At 41.6% G+C, this 25,998-nt stretch overlaps 1 protein-coding gene across 1 annotated transcript in view; it reads right to left on the bottom strand.

The window, feature by feature from the left end:
* Window positions 1–226: 226 nt before the first annotated feature.
* The window catches only part of LOC101470062 (BCL-6 corepressor), an 84,827-nt gene continuing 59,055 nt past the window's right edge, over window positions 227–25,998 (bottom strand). The window contains exons 7-13 of the mRNA XM_024798869.2: window positions 20,551–20,906; window positions 15,031–15,189; window positions 9,453–9,619; window positions 8,734–8,879; window positions 7,207–7,284; window positions 6,143–6,326; window positions 227–1,930 (exon numbers count right to left, since the gene is read on the bottom strand). Of these exons, the coding sequence (XP_024654637.2) occupies window positions 634–1,930; window positions 6,143–6,326; window positions 7,207–7,284; window positions 8,734–8,879; window positions 9,453–9,619; window positions 15,031–15,189; window positions 20,551–20,906 (2,387 nt within the window). The 3' untranslated portion in view covers window positions 227–633. The remainder of the gene's footprint in view (window positions 1,931–6,142; window positions 6,327–7,206; window positions 7,285–8,733; window positions 8,880–9,452; window positions 9,620–15,030; window positions 15,190–20,550; window positions 20,907–25,998) is intronic.

Genomic DNA, 25,998 nt, shown 5'->3' with positions numbered 1-25,998 from the left:
AAGATACAAGGGAATAATAAAGTTATACATAAAAAAGACTGCATCAAGTTATTGCTACTGACGGTGGTTCTACGAGCTACTGGATCATGAGGTGTACCTAATTTGCACCGGATTACAAAATCCGGTGCAAATTTTATTTTTTACATGACTGTAAAAATGAGTATATAAACTCAAGTCTTTGCAGTTTGCTCAGGATAATTCAGACAGTTAACTCATTTGTTTTCTTTCCTCATATTTATTGGACAGTAATAGATTGGTGACAAAAGCCAACAGGATGCTGAATACAAAATTACACACAAAGGTAACAAACAGCTTCCCAGACGTGAACCAACAATCTTAGCATGTCAACAGGAATGCCATTGTATTTACACCAGACTGCATTTACAAAGAAAAAAAATGATCCGTCAATTCTGTGCTCATAAATTAAAAAACAAACAAAACCCCGAAACAAACAAAGACTATTTACAGTTTACATATAACACACATTTAATACTGGTACAGTCTTGCCACAGAGTTAACTGTCTTTTCAATGTCCAGATATTAATTTACAATGTTTTTACATGTATGTTGGAATGCTTCTCAGTTTATTTCTGTCAGGATATGTCTCTTCAAATTTCCTGGTGTTTTGTCATTTCATGACTTCCCTTTGATCCTGGCACCTTTCCCAACCACTTTACCTGGCTCTTTCTTTAAGTCTCTTGGAACAGTGCCAACTTTCATTCCCAAGTCCCTGATATGAACTCTAACATTCGTCAAGTTCCTCTGCCAAGCAGGGTCCATCTTTATGTTCTTAGTGCATTCACCTTGGGTGACACAGGGATTAGCCTCTCTTTTTGGTGCTCCACTGTTGCTGCCCATTCTCTTTATTCCTTGACATTCCCATGTGGTGGCATCCACCCTGACATCCGACTTTGCAGGGCCAGAGATCCCAGCATTCTTACTTCGCAGTCGCTGGGGTTCCCAAGCACTACAGTCAACTGCAGCAGCTGGGTTTGTAGAGTCCAAAACCCTGTTGCTTATGTTTCCTTGATTTTCCCGTTTCCACACATTAGCATCCACTGCACCATTTGAATGAGTGGGAGTGGAATTCCCAATGTTCTTATTCCGAAGTCGTGGTGTTTCTAATACTGCTGTGTCCAATTTAGCATCAGAAATCCCAGGATTTCGACTTCGTAGTCGCTGTGGTTCCCACATGCTAGTCCCAGCCATCACATCAGATTTGACCGAAGTGATTTGGACCGTTTTATTGCCTTGCTGCGGTTGTTCCCACAGGTTTGAGTCCATCTTAGAGTCCGGATTAGCAGAACCCATGACCTGAGGATTCTTAGAACGCTGTCTTTGTGGTTCCCACAGGCTAGCATTCAATGTCATGTTTGGCTTAGTGGTTGAAGGACCCACAGCAATTTTAATTCCTTGCTTTTGTGGTTCCCATATGCTGGGATTTAGTTTAGTTTCTGCCTTTTCTGCTGGAGTAGAATATCCCAGGTTTTTAAATCCCTGACCCCTGGACTCAGTCTGGCTCAGCACCACATTTCCCACCTTAGGACCAGCATCTGGTCCATGTTGCTCTGGGGATAATGGTGGTGGAACACGCTGCAGCGGTCTTGGTGAATGTGGTGGAGATGGAGTTGGTGGTGGCGAAGCTTCCAGTGAGTCCCAGCGACTATCCACAAACTCCACTGAAGAGCCTAGCATGCCAGCCAGCTCGGGTGTGGCCTCCACCAGCTCCAGAGGGTCTTTGACATCTGGCCTGAAGGAGGCCAACTCCTGTTCATCAGGACCTGTCAGGAGCTGTGACAAGGATGCCTGCCGGTAGAACTCGTCTTCAGGGATGGACTGGACGTTGAGCTGTGGGAAGAGGCGGCGAAAGGACCGAGAAGTCATCCGAAGGCGACCCAAGACATCTGCAAGAAGGAGCCAGTTCCTGGGACTGGAGGAAACAAGAAGGGGAAATGTACAGATCAATTTCAAATGGTGTTTTAAAAGGCTCATAGAGTGATAAGTTCGATGTCAATATATATATATATATTTTAATTTTTTTAACACATTGAACAGGTTCCTATGATTTGAACAACTTGAGTGAGATTAGTGCGTGTAGCCCTAATTTTGTCCCTGTGCTTTTGGCCTCTTGGAGCAAAATAATAAGAATTCAGGGGTGCCAAAAGGTTGATCCTGTTCATCTGGACATAAGTGTTTTCAGTGGGAGAAACTTTTCGTCACTCATCCACGTGACCTCTTCAGTCTCAGCTGACTGCAGGTTTCCCCAACCTTATAAACAATAAGCCGTTAAACATTTCATTCCCCACTCCCACTGAAAACGCTACGCCCCGATGAACAAAATCAACCTATTGGGATTTTCTTACCCGGAATGATTGAGCATGCATCAAGACAATTCAGGGGTGTCTCGATACTTTTCCATGGTACGCTATCATGTCAAAACTTGAGGAAAATTTTTTGTTTTATTGGTAAAAATCTGGTCAAGTGGCTTGAATATGCCACTACAAAAAGTTGTCAAACTTGCAGCTCCCGCATTAGGCTTCCACTACATGTAACAGTTTTTAAGAACACATGTATCGTGTTTAACAAGTAAGCAAGTTAATTTTACTGTGTCACTATTGTGCAATTTTTTACACTGACACAATCTCCCAATGCATCCTGATTGGCCAGTAATCACTACAACTGAAACCACTAAAAGTGAAATGAATTCTACTGCAGTTTCACAGGGCCCTATCTTGAGAGTACCGCGCGTGAAACCAACAATCCAGTCGTGACATATTAGTGAGTGTTCTCTACTGCCGCATAGTGTACATTGAAAAAATAAGACTTCAGGTTTGAAGAGGTCTACATTGCCCATAATAAAACCCCTCACCCACTCATTGCTGCTCGAGCCCATAATTTAATATTGAACACTTTGGGCTGCTGTATAATGACTGCAGTGGTGCTTGACAGATTATATATTATATATTCAGCTGAGGCAAAATTTTAAATTTGGCTTCCACGGATGCCAAAGAGGGAAGAGGAAGGTGGGAGGAAAAAAGAAGGTGACAGCTCCTCTTTTATATATTCTGCTGTAGCAACTGAAAACATCAATGGAGCTGTTATTGATTCACAATGTCTGTCAATGTGTGCGCGTGTCAAGGGCAGATTAACACACACACACACACACACACACACACACACACACACACACACACACACACACACACACACACATTCAGTGCCATGGACAAGGCCACATGTTGCTTTAAAGCCAGTTGCTGCCTGAATTTTAAACAGCTCGGTGAAATGTGTGTCGCTGCCCGGTGGCCTTGTATCCAGGAAGAGCCATTAATACAACATCAGACGGCAGAGAGGAAAAAAGAGAGTGAGCGAAGAAGAGAAAGAGAGAGGCGGAGAAAAGCGACAGGGGAGGAAGACGGAGTGGAAGCCAATTAGCTGCGTCGCCACAGCGATGCAATCCTCGTTAACGACCTCTCCGTCTGTCCTCCCTCTCCTCCGCCGAGGATCTTTTTTCTCTCCTTCTCGCACCACCCTTCATCCATTCTCCCTCCTCCGCTGCTCCCTTCTTTCCTTTCCGAGCTGCTTTCCGCCGCCTTAATTGGTGTCTGAGTGTGTGCGAGTGTGAAAAGACGTGTTAGAACAACACTGAGGAGGAATGTGTGAGTGTGAAGAAGATAAAATGAGTGTGAATAAGAAACACAAAGTGTGTACACAGGTGGGGTATTTGCTAGTCCCTCTTTCTTTAGTCACATCCATTTAGCACTATTTCCTGTAGCCCTTGGTCTTTTAGAATTAGTGCCTGTAGCCCTAATTTAGTCCCAGTGTGTTTGTCCTAGTTCTGTAGCCCCAATATTATTAATAAATTAGTCTTTGGTCTTTTTTTTTTTAATCTCAGGTTAGACTTACTTAACCTTGCTGCTTTAGTTTGAGTTTGTTAAGCCCAGTTCTCCTGTACTATGTAGTCCTTAAACCTAATATTTGGTGTTTCTTTTAGTCTTAGTCCTTTTGGTTATACACGGGTTAGTCCCCGTTCCTTTAACCTACATTTTTTTTGTCCCTAGTCCTCTTAGCTTTCTACCTAATATACTTAGTTACGTTTCTGTTTTCTTTACCTCCTGTAGTCATTTTTTTGTCCTTTGTCCTTTAACTCTGTCACAATCTGCGGAGGCAGACCGTGCGGTGGTGTGTGTGGTGGACCCAGGTGCGAACACACGAGAGTAGACTGGAGTAAACTTAACTGAAAGCGAGCCTTTATTGTGGCTGGTGACAAGGAGTGCAGACAAGGCAGAAAGGCAGTGACAAACTAAACTATGACTAAACTGGGAAAGTAAAACAATAAAAAAAACTATGAAGACACAGGAAACCATAACTATGAATACTAAGACTGGCTGTGACAACATGGAGGGTGGGAACACAGACGACACGACACAGACTATATGAAACACAGAGACTAAATACACATGAGGGATGATCAGGGGAAGTGGCCACACATGGGAGCACAGCTGACACACATGAACCTAACGACAGGACAGGAGAATTGAAACTAAATACACTGACATTGAATACAGACTTTCAAAGTAAAACAGGAAACATGGAGATTAGACATGACATGAACTAAACATAACCACGCAGACATGACGCATGAACCAGGGAGACTTAGTACAGGGGGAGATGACTTAAACAACTAAGGAACAAGACTAAACAGCAATCTAGAAATTAACTAGGTGAGCTAAACTAGGGCACAAATGAATACAAAAGATACATATAAGAACTCAAACACTGGGTCACAGACCTAGCCCATGACACTAACATTCAGTCCTGAATTTAGTTCTAGTTCAGTTTCTTACGGTACATGTTGTTTAAGCCTGTTCGATCCTTGTTTGTTTAACGCATACATTTTAAGTTCTCGTTCATCTCGCTTTGGCTTTTGTCTTAGATCCTTTGGTCCTTTTGGATTTAGCCCTGGTTCTTCTCATCCCAGCCTTCTTAGTCTTGGCCTGGATCTTTTAATCATAACCCTAACACACTTATGGCCCTTTTGTTTATCCTATTTCCTTTACTTCTAATTCCTTGACCCAGTGGTCCTGTAGTACTTCTAGGCATTTCATTCTCTGTCAGTGCGCCCCAGGGCAGCTGTGGCTACAATGTACATGTTGTTTTAGTTAGAAAAGACTAGGCTATTTTATATAGACATCCTCCATGGTTACACATGCATATATATTTAGCATATATATATCTATATCTATATCTATCTATACCTATCTATCTATCTATCTATCTATCTATCTATCTATCTATCTATCTATCTATCTATCTATCTATCTATCTATCTATCTATCTATCTATCTATCTAGATAGATAGATAGATAGATAGATAGATAGATATTATTATAATTAATTTTTTTTTTTTTAACTTATGTCCCAGACACTAGTTTATTGAGGTCTAATTTACTTTATCCACCTAGTACCTACAGTAATAGTTAATCAGGAGCACCACTAATCCTAATCCCATTCTAATGCCTGTTAATTCTAATACAGTCGATCCAAGTTTCTGTTTCCGCTATTCCGATGTGTTTAATCTACATCCTTGAGTCCAAGATCTTTTACGACAACAAAATTTGACATTTGTCCCTTTTCTCCATCTTTTAGGCCCATCAGGTTTTATCCTCTATATCCACCTCGCATTGTTCTAACAAGCTTTAGTCTTTCATGTCATTTACCTCTTTTCCAACAATGAGCTGCAGGTGCCCAATAAGGAAACATTTATTTCATTTCCACCAACAAGATCTGGTGCCAGCACCAAAAAGCTGGCATGAGCATGACACCACAAAAGGCACACAGCTGCAACCCGCAGTTCCTTGTTCACATGGATATTTTCCCACCTTTATATGTAATGTTTGTTTCTCAGAGCTGTCAAAATGCAGGTTGATGTCAAAGGCATCAAGCCAGAGCTGGCTCTGCATGGACAAGTATACTGTGCTGGTGGAAAAAGCTACCTAAACTCTTGCTCTATTAAATCTGTCCTCATTATTAGATTCTTAAGTTGATATTCTGAGCATACTTGCTCCTGTTTTTGACCTTTACGTTCTGGTTATGTAAGCTTCTAAGAGGGACATAAGGACGGTGGGTATTTTGGACTTACCCTTGGGAAAGTGACACCTGGATGTTGTAGCAGGGAAGCAACGGTCGGTCGGAGAGTTCAAACTCAAACACTTCCCTCCTAGCACGTTGCTCCTCCTCCTCCTCCTCTTCTTCATCTTCTTCCTCCTCCTCTGGTCCCGGTGGATCAGCAAGGATATTATATACACCTTCTTCACTGGATGGCTCTGCACAAACAAGAGTCCACAACAACACATAAAAATCATCATTGAAGGTCCTTTTCTGCACTAGTCCCAGTTTTAGTCTGGCTTTCTTTCCCTATTGTGAGTTGCTTTAACACCAATGGCCTCCTTGTAAATACTCTGGGAGCTAGCAGTTTGACTTGGTCACCTGTGATTTCCATGGTTGATGCTGACGTGATGGCAAACAGCTGTCTACTGCTCACTACCATGTGGTCTTAATTCTTTAATTGTAACTTTCCAAAGACCATTAATTCTCGAGCCCCAAACCTTCAGTTTAAATTTCTTAGTCCTATCCTAAACTTCAGTTCAATTGTTACTGGACAACGAGCTGCTCTTGTATTTACACTTAATTCTCATTTAACTGTTAACTGAAATATCGATAAATGCAAATGTTTTCAGTACCAGTGTCTTAGAGTTGGAATCATTACACACAGGTTTAGTAGTTATGAGTGGTGTAATGGTAGTTCTTGTCATTGCAGTTGGGTTAGGGGTAATTATATATTCCTAATTAAATTCATGGCAGTGCCTTTACTCTTAACTGGTTTAGAGGTTAGAGGTTAGCTCTAACCGGTTTTGTTGTAGTTCCATCAGCTGTAATTGAGTTTGCTGTGGTTCTTTTAGTCCCGGCTGGTTTATCAAAGCTTCCTTTTGTCCTGATTTTTTCTGAGTCCCTGGATTTTTTTTTTTTTTTTAACAAAAGTTCAACTGCATTTCTTTTCATCTAACTTTTGTCTTCAGCTGCAGGCCATGCAATTCCTTTAATCCTAAATTATTTATCTTTCCCAGCCTTCCTGCCTTTCTCCTCTGACGATGTCATTAGTGTGTATGTGTGTGCACGTGTGTGTGTGTTTGTGTGTAAACTAACCGCAGACTGAGCTGCCGTAAAATTCCCAGTAGATTCCCGGATCGCCCTCCGACCTTCCATGGAGGTCAGAGAGATAGTCTGCAGGGAGAGAACGGCAGAGTCAGTGGCTTTTGTGGCTGATCAAAGAGCCGACCAATCAGAGAGGATGAAGGCAGCGAGATGAAAACAATAGAGCCACACACAGACGCACACGCATAGACACGCACACACAGACTCGCACACACAGACCCACAGTGAAAGATGGGAAGAAGAAGATGAGTGTTTGTGTTCAGACGGTGCCGGCTCGTCGCCGCGGCGCTTGGCGCTGAGTAGACGGATGCTGGCAGGAGTGTGTGTGTGTGTGTGTCTGTGTGTGTAGCAGTAAGCTGTTCTGGGATTCAGTAGCCAAGCCTCATTAAACCCCTCTGGAGAGAGAGAGAGGGAAAAAAGGGAGATGGAGAGAGAGAACAAATAGAGGCAGGGAATGGTAATCAGACAGGCTGGCGAGCGCACACACTAACACACAGAAACACACACACTCAGGCTGCATCGCTTTCCTTTCTGTTTCCTCCGTGTTTACTCCACTGTTTTTCTCGCTCTCACGATATGTTTAATTCTTTGTTTTTTCCACTTTCTTTTGTTCATTTTTCTTCGGAGGACAAAGGACTTTTTATGTGTAAATTTTAATGACTTTTGTAAACACAGCGAAGCGCATCAGGACAGAAAATGGGAGCAAGTGGGACAGTCGGTGGTTTTATCCTGTTTTGTGGATCTGAGTGTTGACAGCTGGCAGCCTGACTGCTTCATGAGGTCCCTTCAAAAAGGCAAGCCTTTCAGAAATGTAGATTCTTGACTGTGACCAGAAAAAAGCAAGGAAAGACAACATATATGGTGTTCTGAGTGCACCTTATCGATTCATCTACAGTAGTTCCTGTTTCAGGACACCACTCTGTGGCTCTGTTATGTCTCTCAGCAAAGACATTCTGACTTGATAATCGTTTATAGGGAACCTTACAGGAAAAGCACTGGTGGAGCAAGATGAAGCTATTTCTTACTAATAACTACATCCCTACAGTGAAGCATGGTGGTGGTAGCATCGTGCTGAAGGAATGGTTTTTGGTGACCGGGGCTGAGAAAAGATGAATTTAGAAATATACAGAGCGATCCTGAAAACCTTTTCAGGAGGACAAACGATCTCAGGGTTTAGGTGTACATTTTAAGACAAAAACTGGACTGCCTGGCTTTACGAAAAAATTCATCACAATCTTGGACACGAACTCAGCTAGAGTCCAGACCTGAGCATGTGAAAACGTCTGTGTAGTGATGCTCCATATTCATAACTGGCAGAGTATGCAAGACCTGAAACTGTCACTGCCACCTAAAACTTTTAGTCAATTAATGGCTCTGAAAACTTAAGTCCATCTGACCAGATAAGAAAGTGACAGATGTCAAAACATTATCATCAGCAGCACTTGATTTATGTGTAAAAAACAGCAACAGTTAACAGACAGCACACACAAATGTTCTTCCTTCTCCTTATTGTCCTACCCTCCAGAAAGGTTTCCATGGCAGCGCTGTGGGTCATGTTGATTGGTGCTCGTCCTGAGTAGGAGGTCAGAGTAGGGTCAGCGCCACAGGCCAACAGGAAGCGCACCACCTCCACGTGGTCGTTTTCCACAGCGTCATGAAGTGGCCTGATGAGAAAAGAAGAAAGAGAGACTGAATCTGTCCTCATCACTTGAAGGACTTTTTAAAATCTGTTTCAGCAGCAGCTGTTGCTACCTGACTTTAAATTACTTTATTTTGTGCTTAACAGTTTCTAATATTAATGTGCTCACTGGAAGAAGACACATAACCCATTATATTCACATAACCTTATTTAATTTAGATAAGGTAGATAATAAGATGTGAATCTGGACTGGATTTGAGTTCTTGGACTAGCTCAAACATAATAAGGCATCTAAAACACTTCTGACTCTGTATTCACATGGACAAACAATAAAAGCAATTTCTAAATTTATAAAGGTTATTCATTTCTAAAATTTGGTTCAAATGTGATTAAGCCTGCAAAACATTTACGTTTGCTGCAAGTCCATCTGATTTTTCATGACCTCAGTTTCAGCTTTGTCCCCATTTACACATCTTTCATGAATTACCGATAGTGGATAGGATTCAAACATCCAGGAAACCTGTGCAAGAACTCATATTACACTTTAATTTTATATTTTAATCTAACAAATGCAGAAATCTCCTTTGATGCAAGGTACCTGGTTCCATCTTGAGCACTGCAGTTGACATTGGCTCCATGCTCCACCAAGTGGCGTACAATGCCCAGCCAGCCACGGGCACAGGCCTCATGTAGGGCACAGTACCCAGCATTGTCTCTATGGTTGACATCACAGATTCGCCGCTCGAGACAATACAAGACCACCTCCTGCAAATGTGGAAACAAATTGAGACCACAGTAAATTTTCCCTCCTGTCACAAACCCATCACAGAATATGAACAACTTTTCATCTTGCATTCATTCTAATGTTGTAATCCTTCTGCAATAGTCCAGTGTGCACAATTTTGGCTATACACGCAAGATGTTGTGTCAGGCTGCAGTCACACAAGCCTTGAGACCTCTGTGAATACATCCCCTATGATACCCTGGAAACCACAGGTCACAAGGGGGAAAAAAGTGTATTTTCTTGCCAGTTGTTGTGTGGTTGCTCAGGGCCGATGGTAGTCACCACATGGAATTTGTTCTAAAAAGGATGCTGCATCAAAAACTTTCTAGTAGACTGCCATAGTCCTCTGCAGTTTGCATGGAAAATGGTGATTTGTCTACAAAGACACAAAGTTTGATACAAACCATAAAAGGGGACTAGTCACCTTCAAAGTAAAGGTTGTACTTTTTAAATTGTGCTGGTTGCAGTTGTAAGGCTCAACCTTACCTTGAAGGTGAATGTTTGCCATTTCTGTTTTGCTTTGCACTTTATCAGGTCTCACTATTATTTGGCAAGTAGCTGGTAAGTATTTGCAGACTGCAGCAATCTGCCAGTGAACAAATCAATTTCAAAGAGCTTTTTAGTTCAGCATCAAATACCACCTTATGACTAATTTTACCTAGCTACTGCCAGTAAGTACTTGCCAACCATTCAGGAAATACAGATTTTCTCTTAGTGACCAGTGGGTTTCTGGCTGTTTTCTAGGTCTGTGTGACTTAGCCAAACGTGGCCACCAGTAGCAACTCTGGTTTTAGAAAGAGGTGATTTTTGGCTACATTTACCAACCAGTGCCACCAGAAAAATTTACTGTCTTTAAAAGATGTCCCCAAGTTAACAGTGCAAATGATAACTACAAATTGTACAACAAATGTAGAAACGTCTCAACATTCATTTCCATCTTCCCTGAATGTGACTTCAATTCATCATGGGAATATTAATTCTGTTAGCTGCACCATATGTTATCAATCCACAAACATCGTGCACTGTTGCTGGAACCAATCAGCAAATGACCACAAGAAGTTACTGAAATCCAGGAGAGAAAAAAATGACCTAACAACAACAGAATGCCTAATATTATTTCCAAAATAAAGAAAAGAGTTTACTAATAAAATACATATAAAATTGACTTATTGTGAATATCATTTCCACTCTTTACTCATGCTGACTCCCCCCCCTTACACATCCCACTTGACCTTCTGCAAGAATTGCACAGGACTAAATATATATCACCACAAACACACAAAAAAGTGATCAGATAAACAATGTTTTGTTGGGTTAATGTGGTAATATTTAGTTGTCTCTATGTAGATGATACAGTCATCTATACAAACAATAAAACCAACCACCTCAATCAAATTGTCCTTAGCTCTAAAAAATATATAGTAGCCCTTAAAGACACACTTTTGTTTCACAGGGCTTTATTATTCCACACTATATGGAGAACATACCAACATGGAAACATCATGTTACAAGTAAAGAGCAGTTCCACCTTAAGAATATAATTAAAGCCTCACTGTTTCTGTTCTTCTATACGTGTGCACGGAAACCTGTGTGTTAATGTGTGTGTGTGTGCGATGATGGATGATGGCTTCATATGCAAACTGAGCTCATTAGCTTCACTGCTGCACCTCAATGAGAGAGAGAGAGCGAGCGAGAAGCTAGGCGACACCTGTGAGCCCTGACAGGAGCCGTCACACAGAGCATGAAATATTCACACCATGTGAATGTGTGTGTGTGACCCTGAAAACCCCCCAAAACAAAACAAAAATCCCAAACTAATTTTCAAGCCCATTGAGTGAATTTGAGTGAAATAACAAAAAAAAAAAAAGTGCTGTGATGTTTGTAACACAATGTCACAAATTCAAGTTGATGTTACCTGAGATGACAGCCAGGAAAGCGGGACAGTAATATCAGCCTGCTTCCAACAATAGTTTACAACATATATTTACTAGCAGGTGGATATTTTTATCAGACTTTTCTGAATCAGATGTTTAATGTTAAAATTATTAAAAACAACAATAAAAATAAAAACCTTCATTAATCATCAGTTCAGCATCATTTAGAGGTAATTTTGGTAGTTGGCTGGTTTTCTTGGCATTCTGATGGTGAAGGAAAACCAAGAAGTCAAGGGAACGGGACCAAAGCTAAATATGGTCCAATATAATATTACACTGTCTGATACACTGTAGATAACTTTAAGAAAACCAATTATCATGAGGTTAATCAGAAAAAAAGGCTTTAGTTTGCTAGGGAACATACATAGACCGGACTCTCAAGCAATGGAAAATGTCATGGCGTTTGATGAGTTCACATTTAGCCTGTTCAGAGGTATGGGTGCATAAAGGTACGACGAGAGGTGGATGAAGTGAAGCACCCATCACGCCTGTTGCCTAATTTACAAATCTAAGTGGGCAACAATATTATCTGTTGCATCAGTTGGTCAGGTCGAGGTTCAGTGATATTATGTGCACAAAAAATGACGTCAGCTGACTATCGGACTGAATAATCAAGTTTTTTCCCCTGATGGCGCGGGCATCTTCCCAGAAAACAATGGCAGGATACATCGGGCTCACACTGAGTGTTTCAGGGAGCATGTGACATCATTTTATATTTTATTTATTTTTTTACACATGATTTGGCCGGCACAGAGTTCAGTCCTTCACCCTACTGAGAATCTTTGGGATGTGCTGTAGAAGTCTTTATACAACAGTCTTACTCATCATCTGTTCATGTGTTCACAATCCTGGTGAAAAATTATGCAAAACTGGACAGAAGCTTATTGAAACGATGCCATGATGCACTTGTGTTGTCATCAAAGCTAAACATGGTCCAATATAATATTACACTGTCTGATTTTTTTTTTCTTGGTCATGCAGTGTTTTAAAATGGTTCTGCATCTCATGAGTATTTTCATTTCCAATTATCATTCAAGAACACAGAGGAGCCTTTCCATTTTTTGTACAATCAGCAAAAAAAAAAGAAAAGAAAAGAAAAACCCATTCACTTTACAGCAAAATTTCACATTTGAGAACAGAACATGAAAGCATCAGTTTTTTGCTTTGATTATGAACTGCAGTCATCTTGATCAACTGTTGCTGCTCTGAAATGCGGCAAAGAAAAGCTGAGACTCTTTACACACTTTTTCACTATTTCTGCACTTGCAATAATGAGACCAGTGCCTGATTTTTATCTCTTTTAACTGTTCCTTTCGGATCCAATTATTGCTTCGGTAATTTGAAAATATTGTTGCTGTAGATCGGTACACACGTGCATTTCAGTTTGTGTTTAGATGAAGGTGAGACTTCATTTTTATGAAAAATGAATCAAACCAGGGAAAAAGAGGAATGAGTGAGTGGTGAGCCGAGGGCTAATTCAATTAGAGAGAGAGGGGATGTGAAAGGATGGGAAGCAAGTCTCTCTCTAATCTTTTTCATCTGGAAGCGGGGGATTAAAGTTCAAGGAAGGCGAGAAGAGGAGTGTGTGAATTAATGATCTCCGCTAAGAAAAAGAGTGAGTGAGGCAGAACAATGCTCAGCGGAGGAGGATGAATGGATGAATGTGTGAAAACGTCCAAGTGTATTTCGGTGTACATGTCTGATGTTCATAATGCCAAACTAAAATCTAAAAAACGAAAAGATTTTCTTTTAGCCTGACATCAAAGATAAAAAAAAAAACATTTATTTTTAAAGCATTTTGATGCAACAATCCAGAAGCCATGAATTCAGTGATGTTTGTTCTTGTTCTTAGAGTTTATAATCAGAACTGAATTTACTGATGAGAATGACATTTAAAAAAACCACTGAAGACAGTTGGATACAAATATAACAAAGAATAACTGGACTGGAAAACTAGACTTACATGTCAGAGAGGAAAACTGGACTCAGATTTTCATGTAAGAGAGGCAGCAGTTTAAGCAAAGATGCCAATTCTTCAGACAACAGGGACAGCAAGGCAACAGACTTAATCTCTCCAACATGTCCTGGGTCTCCTACCAGTTGAACATCTCACCAAGGAGGCATCTACAGCTGGCTGTGATAAGCTTTCTTGTGGTCACTACTCACAGCTCGTGTTTATGTTTGAGGGCAAATCAACCAGTAAATCTACAGCATCTTCACCAATCTGTCTGTCAATGTCTTGCTCGAATCTTCCCTCAATTATGAACTTCTGAACAGCTTTACTTCATGTGAAACTTGCTGTCATCCTGGAGTGGGCTTCATCCTTTTCCAGCTGAGAACCTCAGAATTGAATGTGCTAATTATCGTTCCAGCCACTTCGCACTTGGCTGCACACCACCTCAGTGTGAGCTAGAGGTCAAGGCTCAGTAAATCCAACAAAACCACACAATCTGCAAAAGCAGAGACAAAAGTCTAAGACCACCAACCACTGCGGCTGTACAGGACCCAAATATCCTGTGACAACAAGCCCGATACCACATACCCTTGAATCCCTCCCCACGGGATACCTCAAGGCACATGGCTGAATAGCTTCTCCAAGTCCACAACGAGGATGAAAACTGCATCTTTCCACCTAAAGTTGAGGATTGACCAATAGGTGAAATCTCACCTTGAGTATGCCCTGATGTTGACCTTCTCAGAGAAACTGAGGAGTGGGATCCTGCTGAAGGAGAACATCCTCCGGTTGCCTTTCTTAAGAATAGAAACCCCTACCCCAGTCAGTCCAATAAACAGCTGTTGAATTACTTCAGAGATTTTAACGACAGAAATGTGTGAGTCATCCTCCCCAGACTGCTTCCTCTGTGGATGACGTGTCAGTGGGTTTCAGGGGATCCTCAAATTATTCCTTTCCAACCATATCCACAGCTGAGGACAGCAGCACTCCACCCCCTCCACATAAACAGGAAACTACACATGAACAGGAAACAAATTCTCCAGAGTTGCCTGATGGGTTGCCAGAATCAATGCTGACCAGAAGTGTTGTTCAATGGTTTCATCAAACTTCAGTTTTTGCTTCAACCTCTGCCAAAACCCCGCTCAAAGAGGAAAACTGGACTAAGATGGTAAAGGCACCAGTTGTACCTCTTTACTCTTAACTATCCTTTACGTGCTTTTTACACTGCAAGACACACAACATGCAGTTTACTTACCACATGCACACGTGCACACTGATGGAGGGAAACTGGACTAAAATAGCTCTCAAGGGGAAAATGGACTACATTGTCCTCGAGGGAAACTAGCCAAAAATGGCCCCGATAAATAAATGGACTAAAATGTTACAAACTGAACTAAAGTCAATCAAATTTGCACGTACAACCAACAGTTGTGACTGCCTAATTTAAAACTGTTACCCACCTCTCCGCACACCTGTGCGTGTGTGTGTGTCTGCATTTTATTACCTCGTATCCCAGCCGGGCGGCTCGCTGTAGCAGCGTCTCTCCGGCGTTTTTGTTCACAATGAGCCGGCGCACCTCTGGAGGGACGGGACGGGCGTTGTGGGTGTGTTGTGGGGAAGGAGGTCGATGACTGGGCGAGCGAGATGAGTCTGACAGAGCGACCTGTGTGTGTGTTTGGAGGAAAAAAAGGTGACATTTAAAGTGATTAACATGTGCTTGAGTTTTTTTTTTATACCCACAAAACAATTAAACACACACAAAAACATGTGCTCACTGTCTTTCTACATCTGTCATTGCCACATCCCCCCCCCCCCCTCGAAAGCACACATGCACAGCCCTACTTTTTCAGGCTCGGTTGAAAATAGCACTGTCACCACCTCTGCTCCCGCGACTCTGTTTTCGTGTGATTTGTGTGTGTGTGTGTTTTCCTTTGTGAGTATGTGTGTGAAGCCTGAGGCTGATGACAGAAAGCTCAGGAGGAGATGGAGGAGGAGAAGGAGGAAGAGGAGGAGGGAGTGATGGTTTGTCTTAAAGTAAAAGACAGAGCAAAGGAGGAACAAATTAGGATTCTCTCTCCCTCTCCTCGCTGTTGGCATGCCTCTCTCGCCCCTCTCCCTACTGTTCCCCTTCATGTGTTTCCTCTTTATCTTGTTTCCTCAGGCGTGTTGTTGTGCGTTGTTGCCACTCAGGATCACACTTTGACTCTAACGCACAACAAAGAAAAGCTTTAGCAGGATTAGTAACGTCTTTTTTCTTGTGTGGGGTTCCACGTGGTGTCATTTTAGGTCCTCATGTGTTCTTGATGATCAGTTCTCTGCACAACTTTTTGGACTTGGAGAACTTGCTGCAGCTCCTGTGTGAATTTTTTCACATCATCTCATAAAATTAGATAATTTTTGGAGCTCAGGGTTTTGGCTTCACATTTGGTTAATATGTTATTAGTTTTAAGGTGGTATTTACAAGGTTTTTTGGACCACTGTTGTATAGATTTTAACTTTGTTTTCATCTGGTTTTGGACCAAATATTGGAACTGGTTTTGAGCTTATTTTACTACTTTTAGACTTTCGAACATGTACAGTATTCAGTGTTGGGGAGTAACGGAATACATGAACTGCTGTTACGTATTTAAAATACAAAATATGAGTAACTGTATTCCGTTACAGTTACCGTTTAAAAAGGTGGTATTCAGAATACAGTTACTTTGTTGAAATAAATGGATTACACGGCGGTATTTTCCTGTTTCATATTGTCGCGGGTCAGGACTGTTTGGGTTTTGTTTGACAGCTACGTTCTGTTGTTCCAGGCGGCAGCGTTACGGTTGCCATGGTTACAGGGTGACGCGCGCTCTCTCTGCGACTGTGTGTTTCCTGGGTGAGAGAGCGCCTTTTTGTTGTTGTTGTTGTGCTAAGCTAATAGGCAGAATGCTACAGGCATAGCCCTAAAGAATGTAGCTTCATGGGCAGTGTAGTCCATGTTGCAGGGAGAATGGACTGCCATACCTGTTATGTGTCTGTGAGCGCGAGGAGGGAGAAAAAGGCGTGTGGAAAACTACGAGTTGTCATCGAGCAGAAACGGGAGCTGGAAGCATGTAAATATAATAATAACCACTGCAGCCAAGAAGAGTGCCTGACGAGCCCAGTTGTAAGTAAGCTATTAAGACTCGACTGCATTTTTTGGCTACAAGCCCAACACGGAACCGACGTATTAGCCAGAGGTCCCTTTACCATGGTTCAGACCTTCAGTAATAGTAATAAATCACACAGCAATAGTACATTCATGTAGTTGTAAAAAGAACGATAATATATTAAGTAATCCAAAGTATTCAGAATACGTTACTCTCATTGAGTAACGTAACGGAATACGTTACAAAATACATTTTGGGGCATGTATTCTGTAATCTGTAGTGGAATACATTTTAAAAGTAACCTTCCCAACACTGACAGTATTGGACTGATTTTAAACAAATTGTGATTTCGACCTTGGACTGGTTTCTGGGTTTAGAATAGATTTGCAGTTGTTTTGGAATTGTTTCAGAGTGTGTAGTGGACTGGCTGCAAATTTGATCTTGGAACTGGTTTTAAACTGGTTTTAGACACGGTCTGGACTAATTTTCGAAAAAAATAATTGAGTTTAGTTTTGGACTGATTCTGATTATGACTTTGGACCAGGCTTTAGACGGCAGTGGATTTGGTCTTTGGCTCAAGATGTATTTGAGATGTATTTTGGGGTTGGTTGTGGATTTTATCTTGGAATTGGATTTTGACCTACTTTTGAAGTCTTTGATGTCTTTTAAGCTTGTTTTAGACTGGTTGTACATACTACCATCTACCAACTTTAGCTTATTTGGCTTACTATACTGTAATCATTTTGCTAAAAGAACATGCAACATCTGGCATTTTTGGTGTACTTTTTGAATCTTCTACACACCCACCAGCTAATTAATTACCCAGTTCACTGGATTGGACCCCAATTTGCATCCAGATGCCTTAATTGACCATGGCACAGATTCAACAAGGTGCTGGAAACATTCCTCAGAGATTTTGGTCCATGTTGACATGATAGCATTAAACAGTTACTGCAGATTTTTCAACTCCACACCCATGATGGAAATTTCCCATTCCACCACAAAGCTGATCTTTTGGATTAATGGTGTTTAAACAATGCCCCACCAGTAAGGGGCCCAATATGTGCCAAGAAATGACTCCGCAACACATGCTGTTTAACATAAGCACAGTCAGATCCAATCAGCTGGATATTTTCTTCTTCTTCATCTTTAGACTGCTCCTAAGGGATCATCTGCCTCCATCACAGTCTTCCTCTAGCCTCTTCTTTTGTTGCACCAATCTTCTGCCTCTGTCCTCTTTCACTACATCCATGAATCTTCTCTGAGTTTTTCCTCTTTTCTTCCTGCCTGGCAGCTCCATCTCCATCCTTTGCTCTATCCACTATCCCTCCTCTGGACATGTCCAAACCATCTCAGCCTTGCTTCTCTGTCTCCAGAATGCTCAACCTCAGCAGCTCAACCGCAGATGTACTCATTTCTAATCTTGTCCAGTCTCTAATCTTGTCAATTAAAATCTAAACATCTTCAGCTCAGCCTCCTGTCTTTTCACCAGTGCCATCATCTCCAAACCATACATCACAGCAATTCTTACTACCATCTTGTAAACATTCCATTTCAGTCTTGCTGCTGTCCTGTCACAAATCCCCCTGCACACCTGTCTCCACCCACTCCACCCTCCCTGCACTCTCTTCTTCAGCTCTCTTATGCACCGTCTTTTATTTTGGATGGTTGACCCCCAGGAATTTAAACTCATCAACTTTCACTACTTCTAATGTCTACTCTGACTACAGATCACAGCGTCATCTTTAAACATCACAGTCCATGGAGACTCCTGCCTGACCACATCTATCAGCCTGTCCATCATGCAAACAACAAGGAGGTCAGAATTGGATGATTTGGCGAAAAATCAAGATGACTTCTCTCTTTTGTATCGGCAGAGTAAACTGGATATAGCAGCAAACTGGGAAATCAGATCAAAACTAACAATGCAATTACTACTACTGCACCACACTACACAACTATCAGCCAACCAGAGGATACTGGGTCCTGCAAAGAGTTAATTATTTCGACATTAAGGTTCAAGGCTGTGAGTTCAACAAGTGTTCATCGCTCAGGAGCTCTTTGGCAGAACTGCCAGATTAATGAAAAACAAAACCAAGACCAACAAACACTAAACATTCACAATATTGGCAGAAGCAATTTGATAATGGTCCTAATATATTTACATTAAAATTAACTGGTCACTTTAATAAATGAGGACATTTTCTTGATCTTTTTCCAGTGATGAAAAGTATTTTCTGTGGTATTCAAGCAGAAACAAACCTAAATATACACAAATATATTCTGTACTTTTAATCAAATCAGAAGCAGGTAGAGCTGGATGAAAATGCAGCGCTGAGCTGCTGACGCCACCGTAACAGCCTCCACCGCTTAGCAGCCAGACGGTGTGTGCGTGTTAATGTTTTTATGTGTGTCAGGGTGTTTGTGTGAGTGTGTAATGTGCGTGTGCAGGCGTCTGTCAAACGAAGCCGCTCGCCGCCACGCATCGGCAAACAGGATGCGAGCTTTGCCCTGGAGGTGTGTGTGTGTGTGTTTTCTAGCGCAGCAGACTCCAACAAGGAGGAGGAGGGCTGAGCGAGAAGAGAGAGAAAGTGTGTGCGTGTGTGAGCGTGTGTTTGTGTCCTCGCTGCCCGGAGGAAATCTCCGGTGCAGCAGCTGTCAAAACGACACAATCCTCCGCCCGCACACACACACAGTATGAACACACACACGCACACCAGCAGTACATGTGGAGAATATTATTCTTCCTTCATAACCTTCAGTCACTCCATCCCTCCCGCCTTCCTTCGCTCGCTCTCTCCTTCAGTTTAATCTGCAGCGAATTGAATTACACGCGCATGCACACACACATACACGCAGACAGTAAAAACACACATACGTCCCTGCTGAGTTTTCCCAGTGAGCTCCAATCAGGACGATAATTGCAGCGATTAACAGAGACGGAAAAGAGACGAGAGGGAGGACAAACAACAAGACCGAAAAATAGAGTGTTGGAAAACCGTCCTGGCCATTTCTGCAGAAATTATGTTTTTACTTGGACTTGTTGCCATCTTGTTTTAGTCATGTGCGACTCGTTTAGGTTTTGTCATTATACCAAGACAGTTTTATGGGTATCTTGAACTGGTTACTGGTTTTATGGGCATTTTAGCTTAGACTTCTCTTGAGGATTAGGATATCTCACACTTATCTCATAGACTTTGACTTCTAGCCATCGTATTTCAAACCTATAGGGACCATTTTGTCCAGAGAGACTGGTGGGTGTTGTGACCTGGACTTGTTTTACCAAATATAAAACAACGGTTCCAGATGCCCTTTTCTTTTCGGTCCACAGACGAGCACCTGATTTAGACACTTAGATTTTACCTTCAGCTGTGGTGTATTACTACAGATATAAAACGATATCAAGGAGTTAAACAAGCGCTCCCTCTTGACATCATCCCTCTGGGTGAGTGTGTGGGCGTTTGAGTCATTCTGAGTCACATCATTTGCATGTGTTACCATTTCTGCATTTAAGTAAACAAGAAAACCAAAAACAAACTCAATTTCTCCACATTTGTGTGCATTTGAAGGGTGCAGTTTAAATCTAAGGTGGCCTGCCTGTCTCATTATTTTTATGTGTGATGGCAAAATAAAATGAATCACACTTTTCTATTTTCATATTTTGAGAGGAAATGAGTCAGAGGTCTTGTCCTCTATTCTTTTGATGTGGCCAGTAATCCCCTTGCTAATACGCAGCGGAAGAAATAGAGCACATAAACTAAGCATATACACAGATGACCTCTTGCACTTTCTCTCAGATGCTCACAGTTCTATTCAAGGTGTCCTTCAAAAATCCATTCGTTCTAAATAAATAATAAATAAATCACATTTTATAAAGAGAAAAAAACAAAAAAACTGACCTTCCCGTTCCTTTCTTCCTCATCACTTCCACCCTCGTCTTGTCCCTCCGCCTTTGCTGCTTCTCCTCTGGTGTGTTTCGTCTTGCAGGGACGCTTGCCTTTCGGCTTGTCTGGGTCATCATCATGGCAGCGGAATGGATGGGGGTCAGGTGATGAAGAGAAAGAGGGAGGAAGAGAAGGCAAGGAAGGAAGGAAATTTGACACCTTGTGGCTCTCCTTCAACTTCTGATGCTTGTCCTGAAGGTGGAAGGAAGTGAAGGTGGCAAAAGATGTGGGAGCAGGTTGCCGAGGTACAGAGCTGGATGGTTGCCGGGGTAGATGGGTAGGAGATGAGGGATGGGGGGCCATGTGGAAAACTGAAAGAAAAAACAAAAGACAAATCAGGGATGAATTGTTTCTGGTCAAAACATAAATTCTGGCAGAACTGATTCAAAATTACAAATGATATTAATAATAATTTTTTTAAAAAGTCATCAGGTATCAACTTGTTTATCGTGGTGGAAATACTTGAACAATGACTAAAAGCATTATGTTAGGTATAAAATCACTGTTTTGGCTGTGAACAGAACGCATGTCCTGCAGGTATCTGGTCACTAATTAAAGTTACATTAAAATGCTGACGGTCACAGTGATTCCAATTTATCCAGAGATAAGAATGACTTTTTATCACAATCCATCTAACAGATATCTCAGTCTTGAATCAGACGTTGTTAATTCTATTTTAGTTTTTATAAATCCTGAAGTGCAATTTATATGACGCTAGGAGAAAATATAATGGATTCAGTAATCTCTAGAAACAAATTTGTAGGTGAAAGTACAACATCCTCTTCTCTCCAGGGGAACATCCTAGGCATCTCCAGGCCGGCAGAGCGATATAACCTCCAGCGTGTCCTGGGTCTTCCTCAGGGCCTCCTCCCGGTTGGACATGGCTGGGATATCTCACCCAGGAGGCACCCTTGTCAGATGTCCAAACTACCTCAATAGGCTCCTTTCGCTGTGGAAGAGTAGCAGCTCTATTCTGAGCTGCTCTCAAATGACTGAACTCTTCATCCTATCTCTAAGGGAGATGCTAGCCACCACAACCTGACTTTGGATAAGCCAAGATAATAGATGGATGGATGAGGGTTAAAGAGACAGGATGGCTTGTTTCTGACAGAGAATATATTGAAGACCTAGAGTTGTTGTGAAAAAGTGTTTGGCCCCTTTCTGATCTCCTATTTTTTATGTTTGTAACACTTTTTTTTTTCAGATCATTAAACAAATTCAAATATTAGACAACGATAACACAAGCAAACGCAAAATTCACTTTCTAAACTAAGGTGTTTATTATTAAGGGGGAAAAAAATCCAAAACTACACAGCTCTGTGTGAAAAAGTGATTGCCCCCTAAACCTAATAACTGGTTAGGCCACCCTTAGCAGTGACAACTGCAATTCAAGTGTTTGTCATAACTGAGTCTTTTACAGCACTGTGGAGATTTTTTGACCTACTCATCTTGGCAGAATTATTGTAATTCAGTGAAAGTGGAGCGTTTTGGGGCATGAACCAGCTTTTTAAGGTCATGCAACAGCATTTCAATCAGATTCAGGTCAGGTCTTTGACTAGGCCACTCCAAATTCTTCAGTTTGTTCTTCTTCAGAGATGGACTGAAGTGCACTTCTTCTTGAGGTCATGAACAGATGCCTGGACATTCTTCTTAGGATGTTTTTGTAGACAGCAAAATTCCTGGTTCCATGAACCATGAATGTTGTTTCTTATGGAAGAGCCATGAACAGTGACTTTAACTGAGGCCTGCAATTCTTTGGATGTTGTTCTGGGGTCTTTGTGACCTCTTGGATGAGTCCTCACTGCACTCTTGGGGTAATTTTGGTTGGCCAGCCACTCCAGGGAAGGTTCACCACTGTTCCATGCTTTCGCCATTTGTGGATAATGGCTCTCACTGTGGTTTACTGGAATCCCACAGTTTTAGAAATGGCTTTATAATATTTTCCAGACTGATAGATCACAATTACCTTTCTCATTTGTTCCTGAATTTCCTTGGATTATGCTTGATGTCTAGCTTTTGAGGAGCTTTTGGTCTACTCCACTTTGTCAAACAGGTCCTATTTAAGTTATTTCTTGATTGACAACAGGTGTGGCAGTAAACAGGCCTAAGTATGGCTAGAAAAACGAAACTTCCAAAGATGTGATACACCACAGTTAATTTATTTTAGAACAATATGTCGTGTTCTAAGATTTTTCAGGGACTTGATGGAGATTTAGGCTGGATGGACATCAAGGATGATGATATCCCTTAGAAGTGCTGAATTAGAGTTATGAATGAAAATGAGGACAGTTTAAAACACAGATCACACCAGATATGATAGAAAAATTAGTTCCATGGCTTTGTGTTAATGGTATTTTTTATCTAAGTTGCCAGCTATCAACGTATGTCCAACCTAAATGTGGACGTCACTTAAAAATTGTATTCTGTTAATCGGAGTCAATACATTTTCAGGGTGACCTTAAAAATGGCCAATTTGTGCGACAAACTTAAACTTTTCTTGCAGCTTGTGATCATTCTCCTGTTTGTGCAAAGACTCTATTCATCGCCCAAAATGAGCCGCCGTCTGTCCTTCAGCCGGGGACGGGTTAGATAATAAGAGACAGAGCAAGAGAGAGCGTGAGAGAGGAACAAAGAAACACACAGCTTCCTCGCTTGAGTGGAGCAGCGAGCAAGCAGGCGTGCGAGCGAGCGAGTGAACGGGCGAATGAGGTAGCAAATAGTGGGGGAGGGGAGGAGAGAGAGAGTGCTTGCAATGTTTTCCATTGCAGACGCCTGGAGGAAACACTCACACAGAAAAACACACACATGCTGTGCCGTCTCACACGCTCACGCACACACACACAACCGCTAATGTGTAAATGCCACTGCACGCGCATGCACACAGACACACACACAGCCAGAGGTTTTTTCTGAGAGCCGACGGGGAGTCACGCCGCTTCCATCTGCTGAATTATTTATCAGCCTGGACACACACAAACTCACACACACACAGAGACACACACACACACACACACACACTTTATTCACCTACGTACTCATTCTCTGTGAATAGGATTAACATATACAGCACATAATGAGGGCGCACGTGAATGTGTGAAGCTACTAAACAGGAATTTATCATTTACTGGAAGCTAGTTTGCGCAGACGCACAAAATTAGAGACACGTGTAAAGACCCACACACATACAGGGCTAATACTGAGTGTGTGTGTCTGTGCGAATCCCTCTGGATGTGTCGCAGTAAAACAGCTCCTCATTTTAATCATCAAACTGCAGCATTCATTGTTTTCTCAAGCATGACATGATCATTATCTGGAATCACTGGCCACGCCCCTCTTGCAAACACCTGGTGCTTTCAGGTGCGACTGTGCATATCGATCGATCGTAGAAGAAAATTCTACTGTGTTCCCCAAGTTCCATTATCTCAGTTGTAAAGATCAGTGAACTGAATAAAACTAGGATTGAACATAGTCTTTATAGAACAGAATGGAGATGGCTATCTTTCAATATAGTTCAAAGTACACAGTAAATAGTAATTTTCCTTCAAATGCCCACGACCACACTCACTAGGAGAGGTTGCCTATAAATAATGTCACAACTGGTGACATTATCCCCAGGTCTAAAAAGTCATGAAATTGACCAACAAACGTTTTTCTTGAGCTTGTGAAGAAGAAGAGCCTTACGAATAGAATTCAACAGGAGCGTTTCTATCACTTTGTATCTTCCTCACTTGGCTTCAGGTTACAATGAGAACTTTTTAGAGTTGGAGCTTTTAATCTTTTCGCTCCTTTTGACACAATGAAGTAGTGACTCTGCTCCAATTTCCCTCCCATTATCTGAACTCTCCAATATATCTCATGGTGTTTTCACACCTTCGGTATTTAATCTGTTTTCCCCCTTGGCGCGGTTTGTTTGTGCAGGTGTGAACATAGTAATCGCACTGGGTCCAAAACAGCAGCACTGAGACCCTTTGAACAAGAGAGTTACAAATGAACTGTTACCAGTTATGTTGCAAGTTTTTTTAAATATATATTTTTGGCCCTTTTGACTAGCTTTATTGGATAAATACAGTGAATATATACTGGAAAGCGGAGGGGAAGAGAGAGGGGATGACATGCAGCAAAGGGCCACGGGCCAGACCCGAACCCGGGCTGGCTGCTTTCAACTAGGGCTGCCACGATTAGTCGAAGAGTCACGATTACGTCGACGATTTCGTCAACGATTTCGTCAACGACTGATTTGATAGTCGATGCGTCGTTTGAAGCTTTATGAGATCACAAAAGACGCAGGGATAAGTAGTAGGATTTAAGAGTGTAATAATGGACTGAAACAGAAGATGGCAGCACTGCATGTACAAGGATGCCAGCTGCCGTTAAACCCCGAAGAAGAAGAAACTGTATCACAGAATTAATAGCGCAGCCCAGCTCAGTTTCCAACAATGGTGGCTGCTAGTTAGTTTTAATATTACTCTTATTATTCTTTCTGGGTCACAAAATAAACGTTTAACATATTTTCAGACGAGAATGTAGCCGTGTAAATCTCAAATATCTGCTCAGTTTATCAAGACACCACATATTTTCAAAAGCGCTCCGACGTTTTCGGAGACGTCTGTTACCCACTAGCTCGATAGCTAGCCGGGGGCAAGGCTCACTAGAGCCCGTGAGAACAATGGACTCCCGGCAAATCGTTTTCAAACCCACCACTACTCAGGTTAAACATATATAAGTCACTTAGATAACTTAAATATGTTATTGTTTGGCTTTTTGTAGTATTTTATTTGTTCCTGAGTAAATCGGTTTGGCTGAGATTAAACTTCTAGTTTTTACACAGCTGAATAAACGTCAAGCAGACAAATGATTATCAGAAGTGTGAGATGCTGGAGAATATACTCCGGTGTCCTGTTATATTTTAGATAGCAAGGAGTTTATTAAACTTCACCAAAACAATCTGCAAATTTCATTAAAATTTAATAAACTATCATCTTGTCTTTATTTTTAGTTAGCACATACCTTACACACTTAAAGCTGTAAGCTAATGATAGTTATATAAGAGCAGATGCATGCTTGTGCAGTAAGCTGTACTTTTACGTCCAATGGATGCATGATCTGATTAGTCGACTAATCGCTAAAATAATCGGTGACTAGTCGACTATCAAAATAATAGTTTGTGGCAGCCCTACTTTCAACCATGCGGAACATGGTCGCTCGTTCATCCGACTGAGCCAAACCGGCACCCTAGTATGTTGTAAGTTTGAGCTAAAAAACTTACTTGTATGCTTTGCATTCTGGAATACTGAATTGCACTATGATGTACAAAGTTGTGTATGGACCAGCAACTAGCTGTGAGATGAACATGAATTCTCAGTGTTCTCGGATACATCAGAAGACTGCAATGTGTTCCTGTAT

The sequence above is a fragment of the Maylandia zebra genome, linkage group LG23, assembly GCF_041146795.1.
Source record: "Maylandia zebra isolate NMK-2024a linkage group LG23, Mzebra_GT3a, whole genome shotgun sequence".
Lineage (NCBI taxonomy): Eukaryota > Metazoa > Chordata > Actinopteri > Cichliformes > Cichlidae > Maylandia > Maylandia zebra.
Note: the sequence above shows the minus strand (reverse complement) of the source record. Positions and strands in the feature narration are given on the sequence as shown.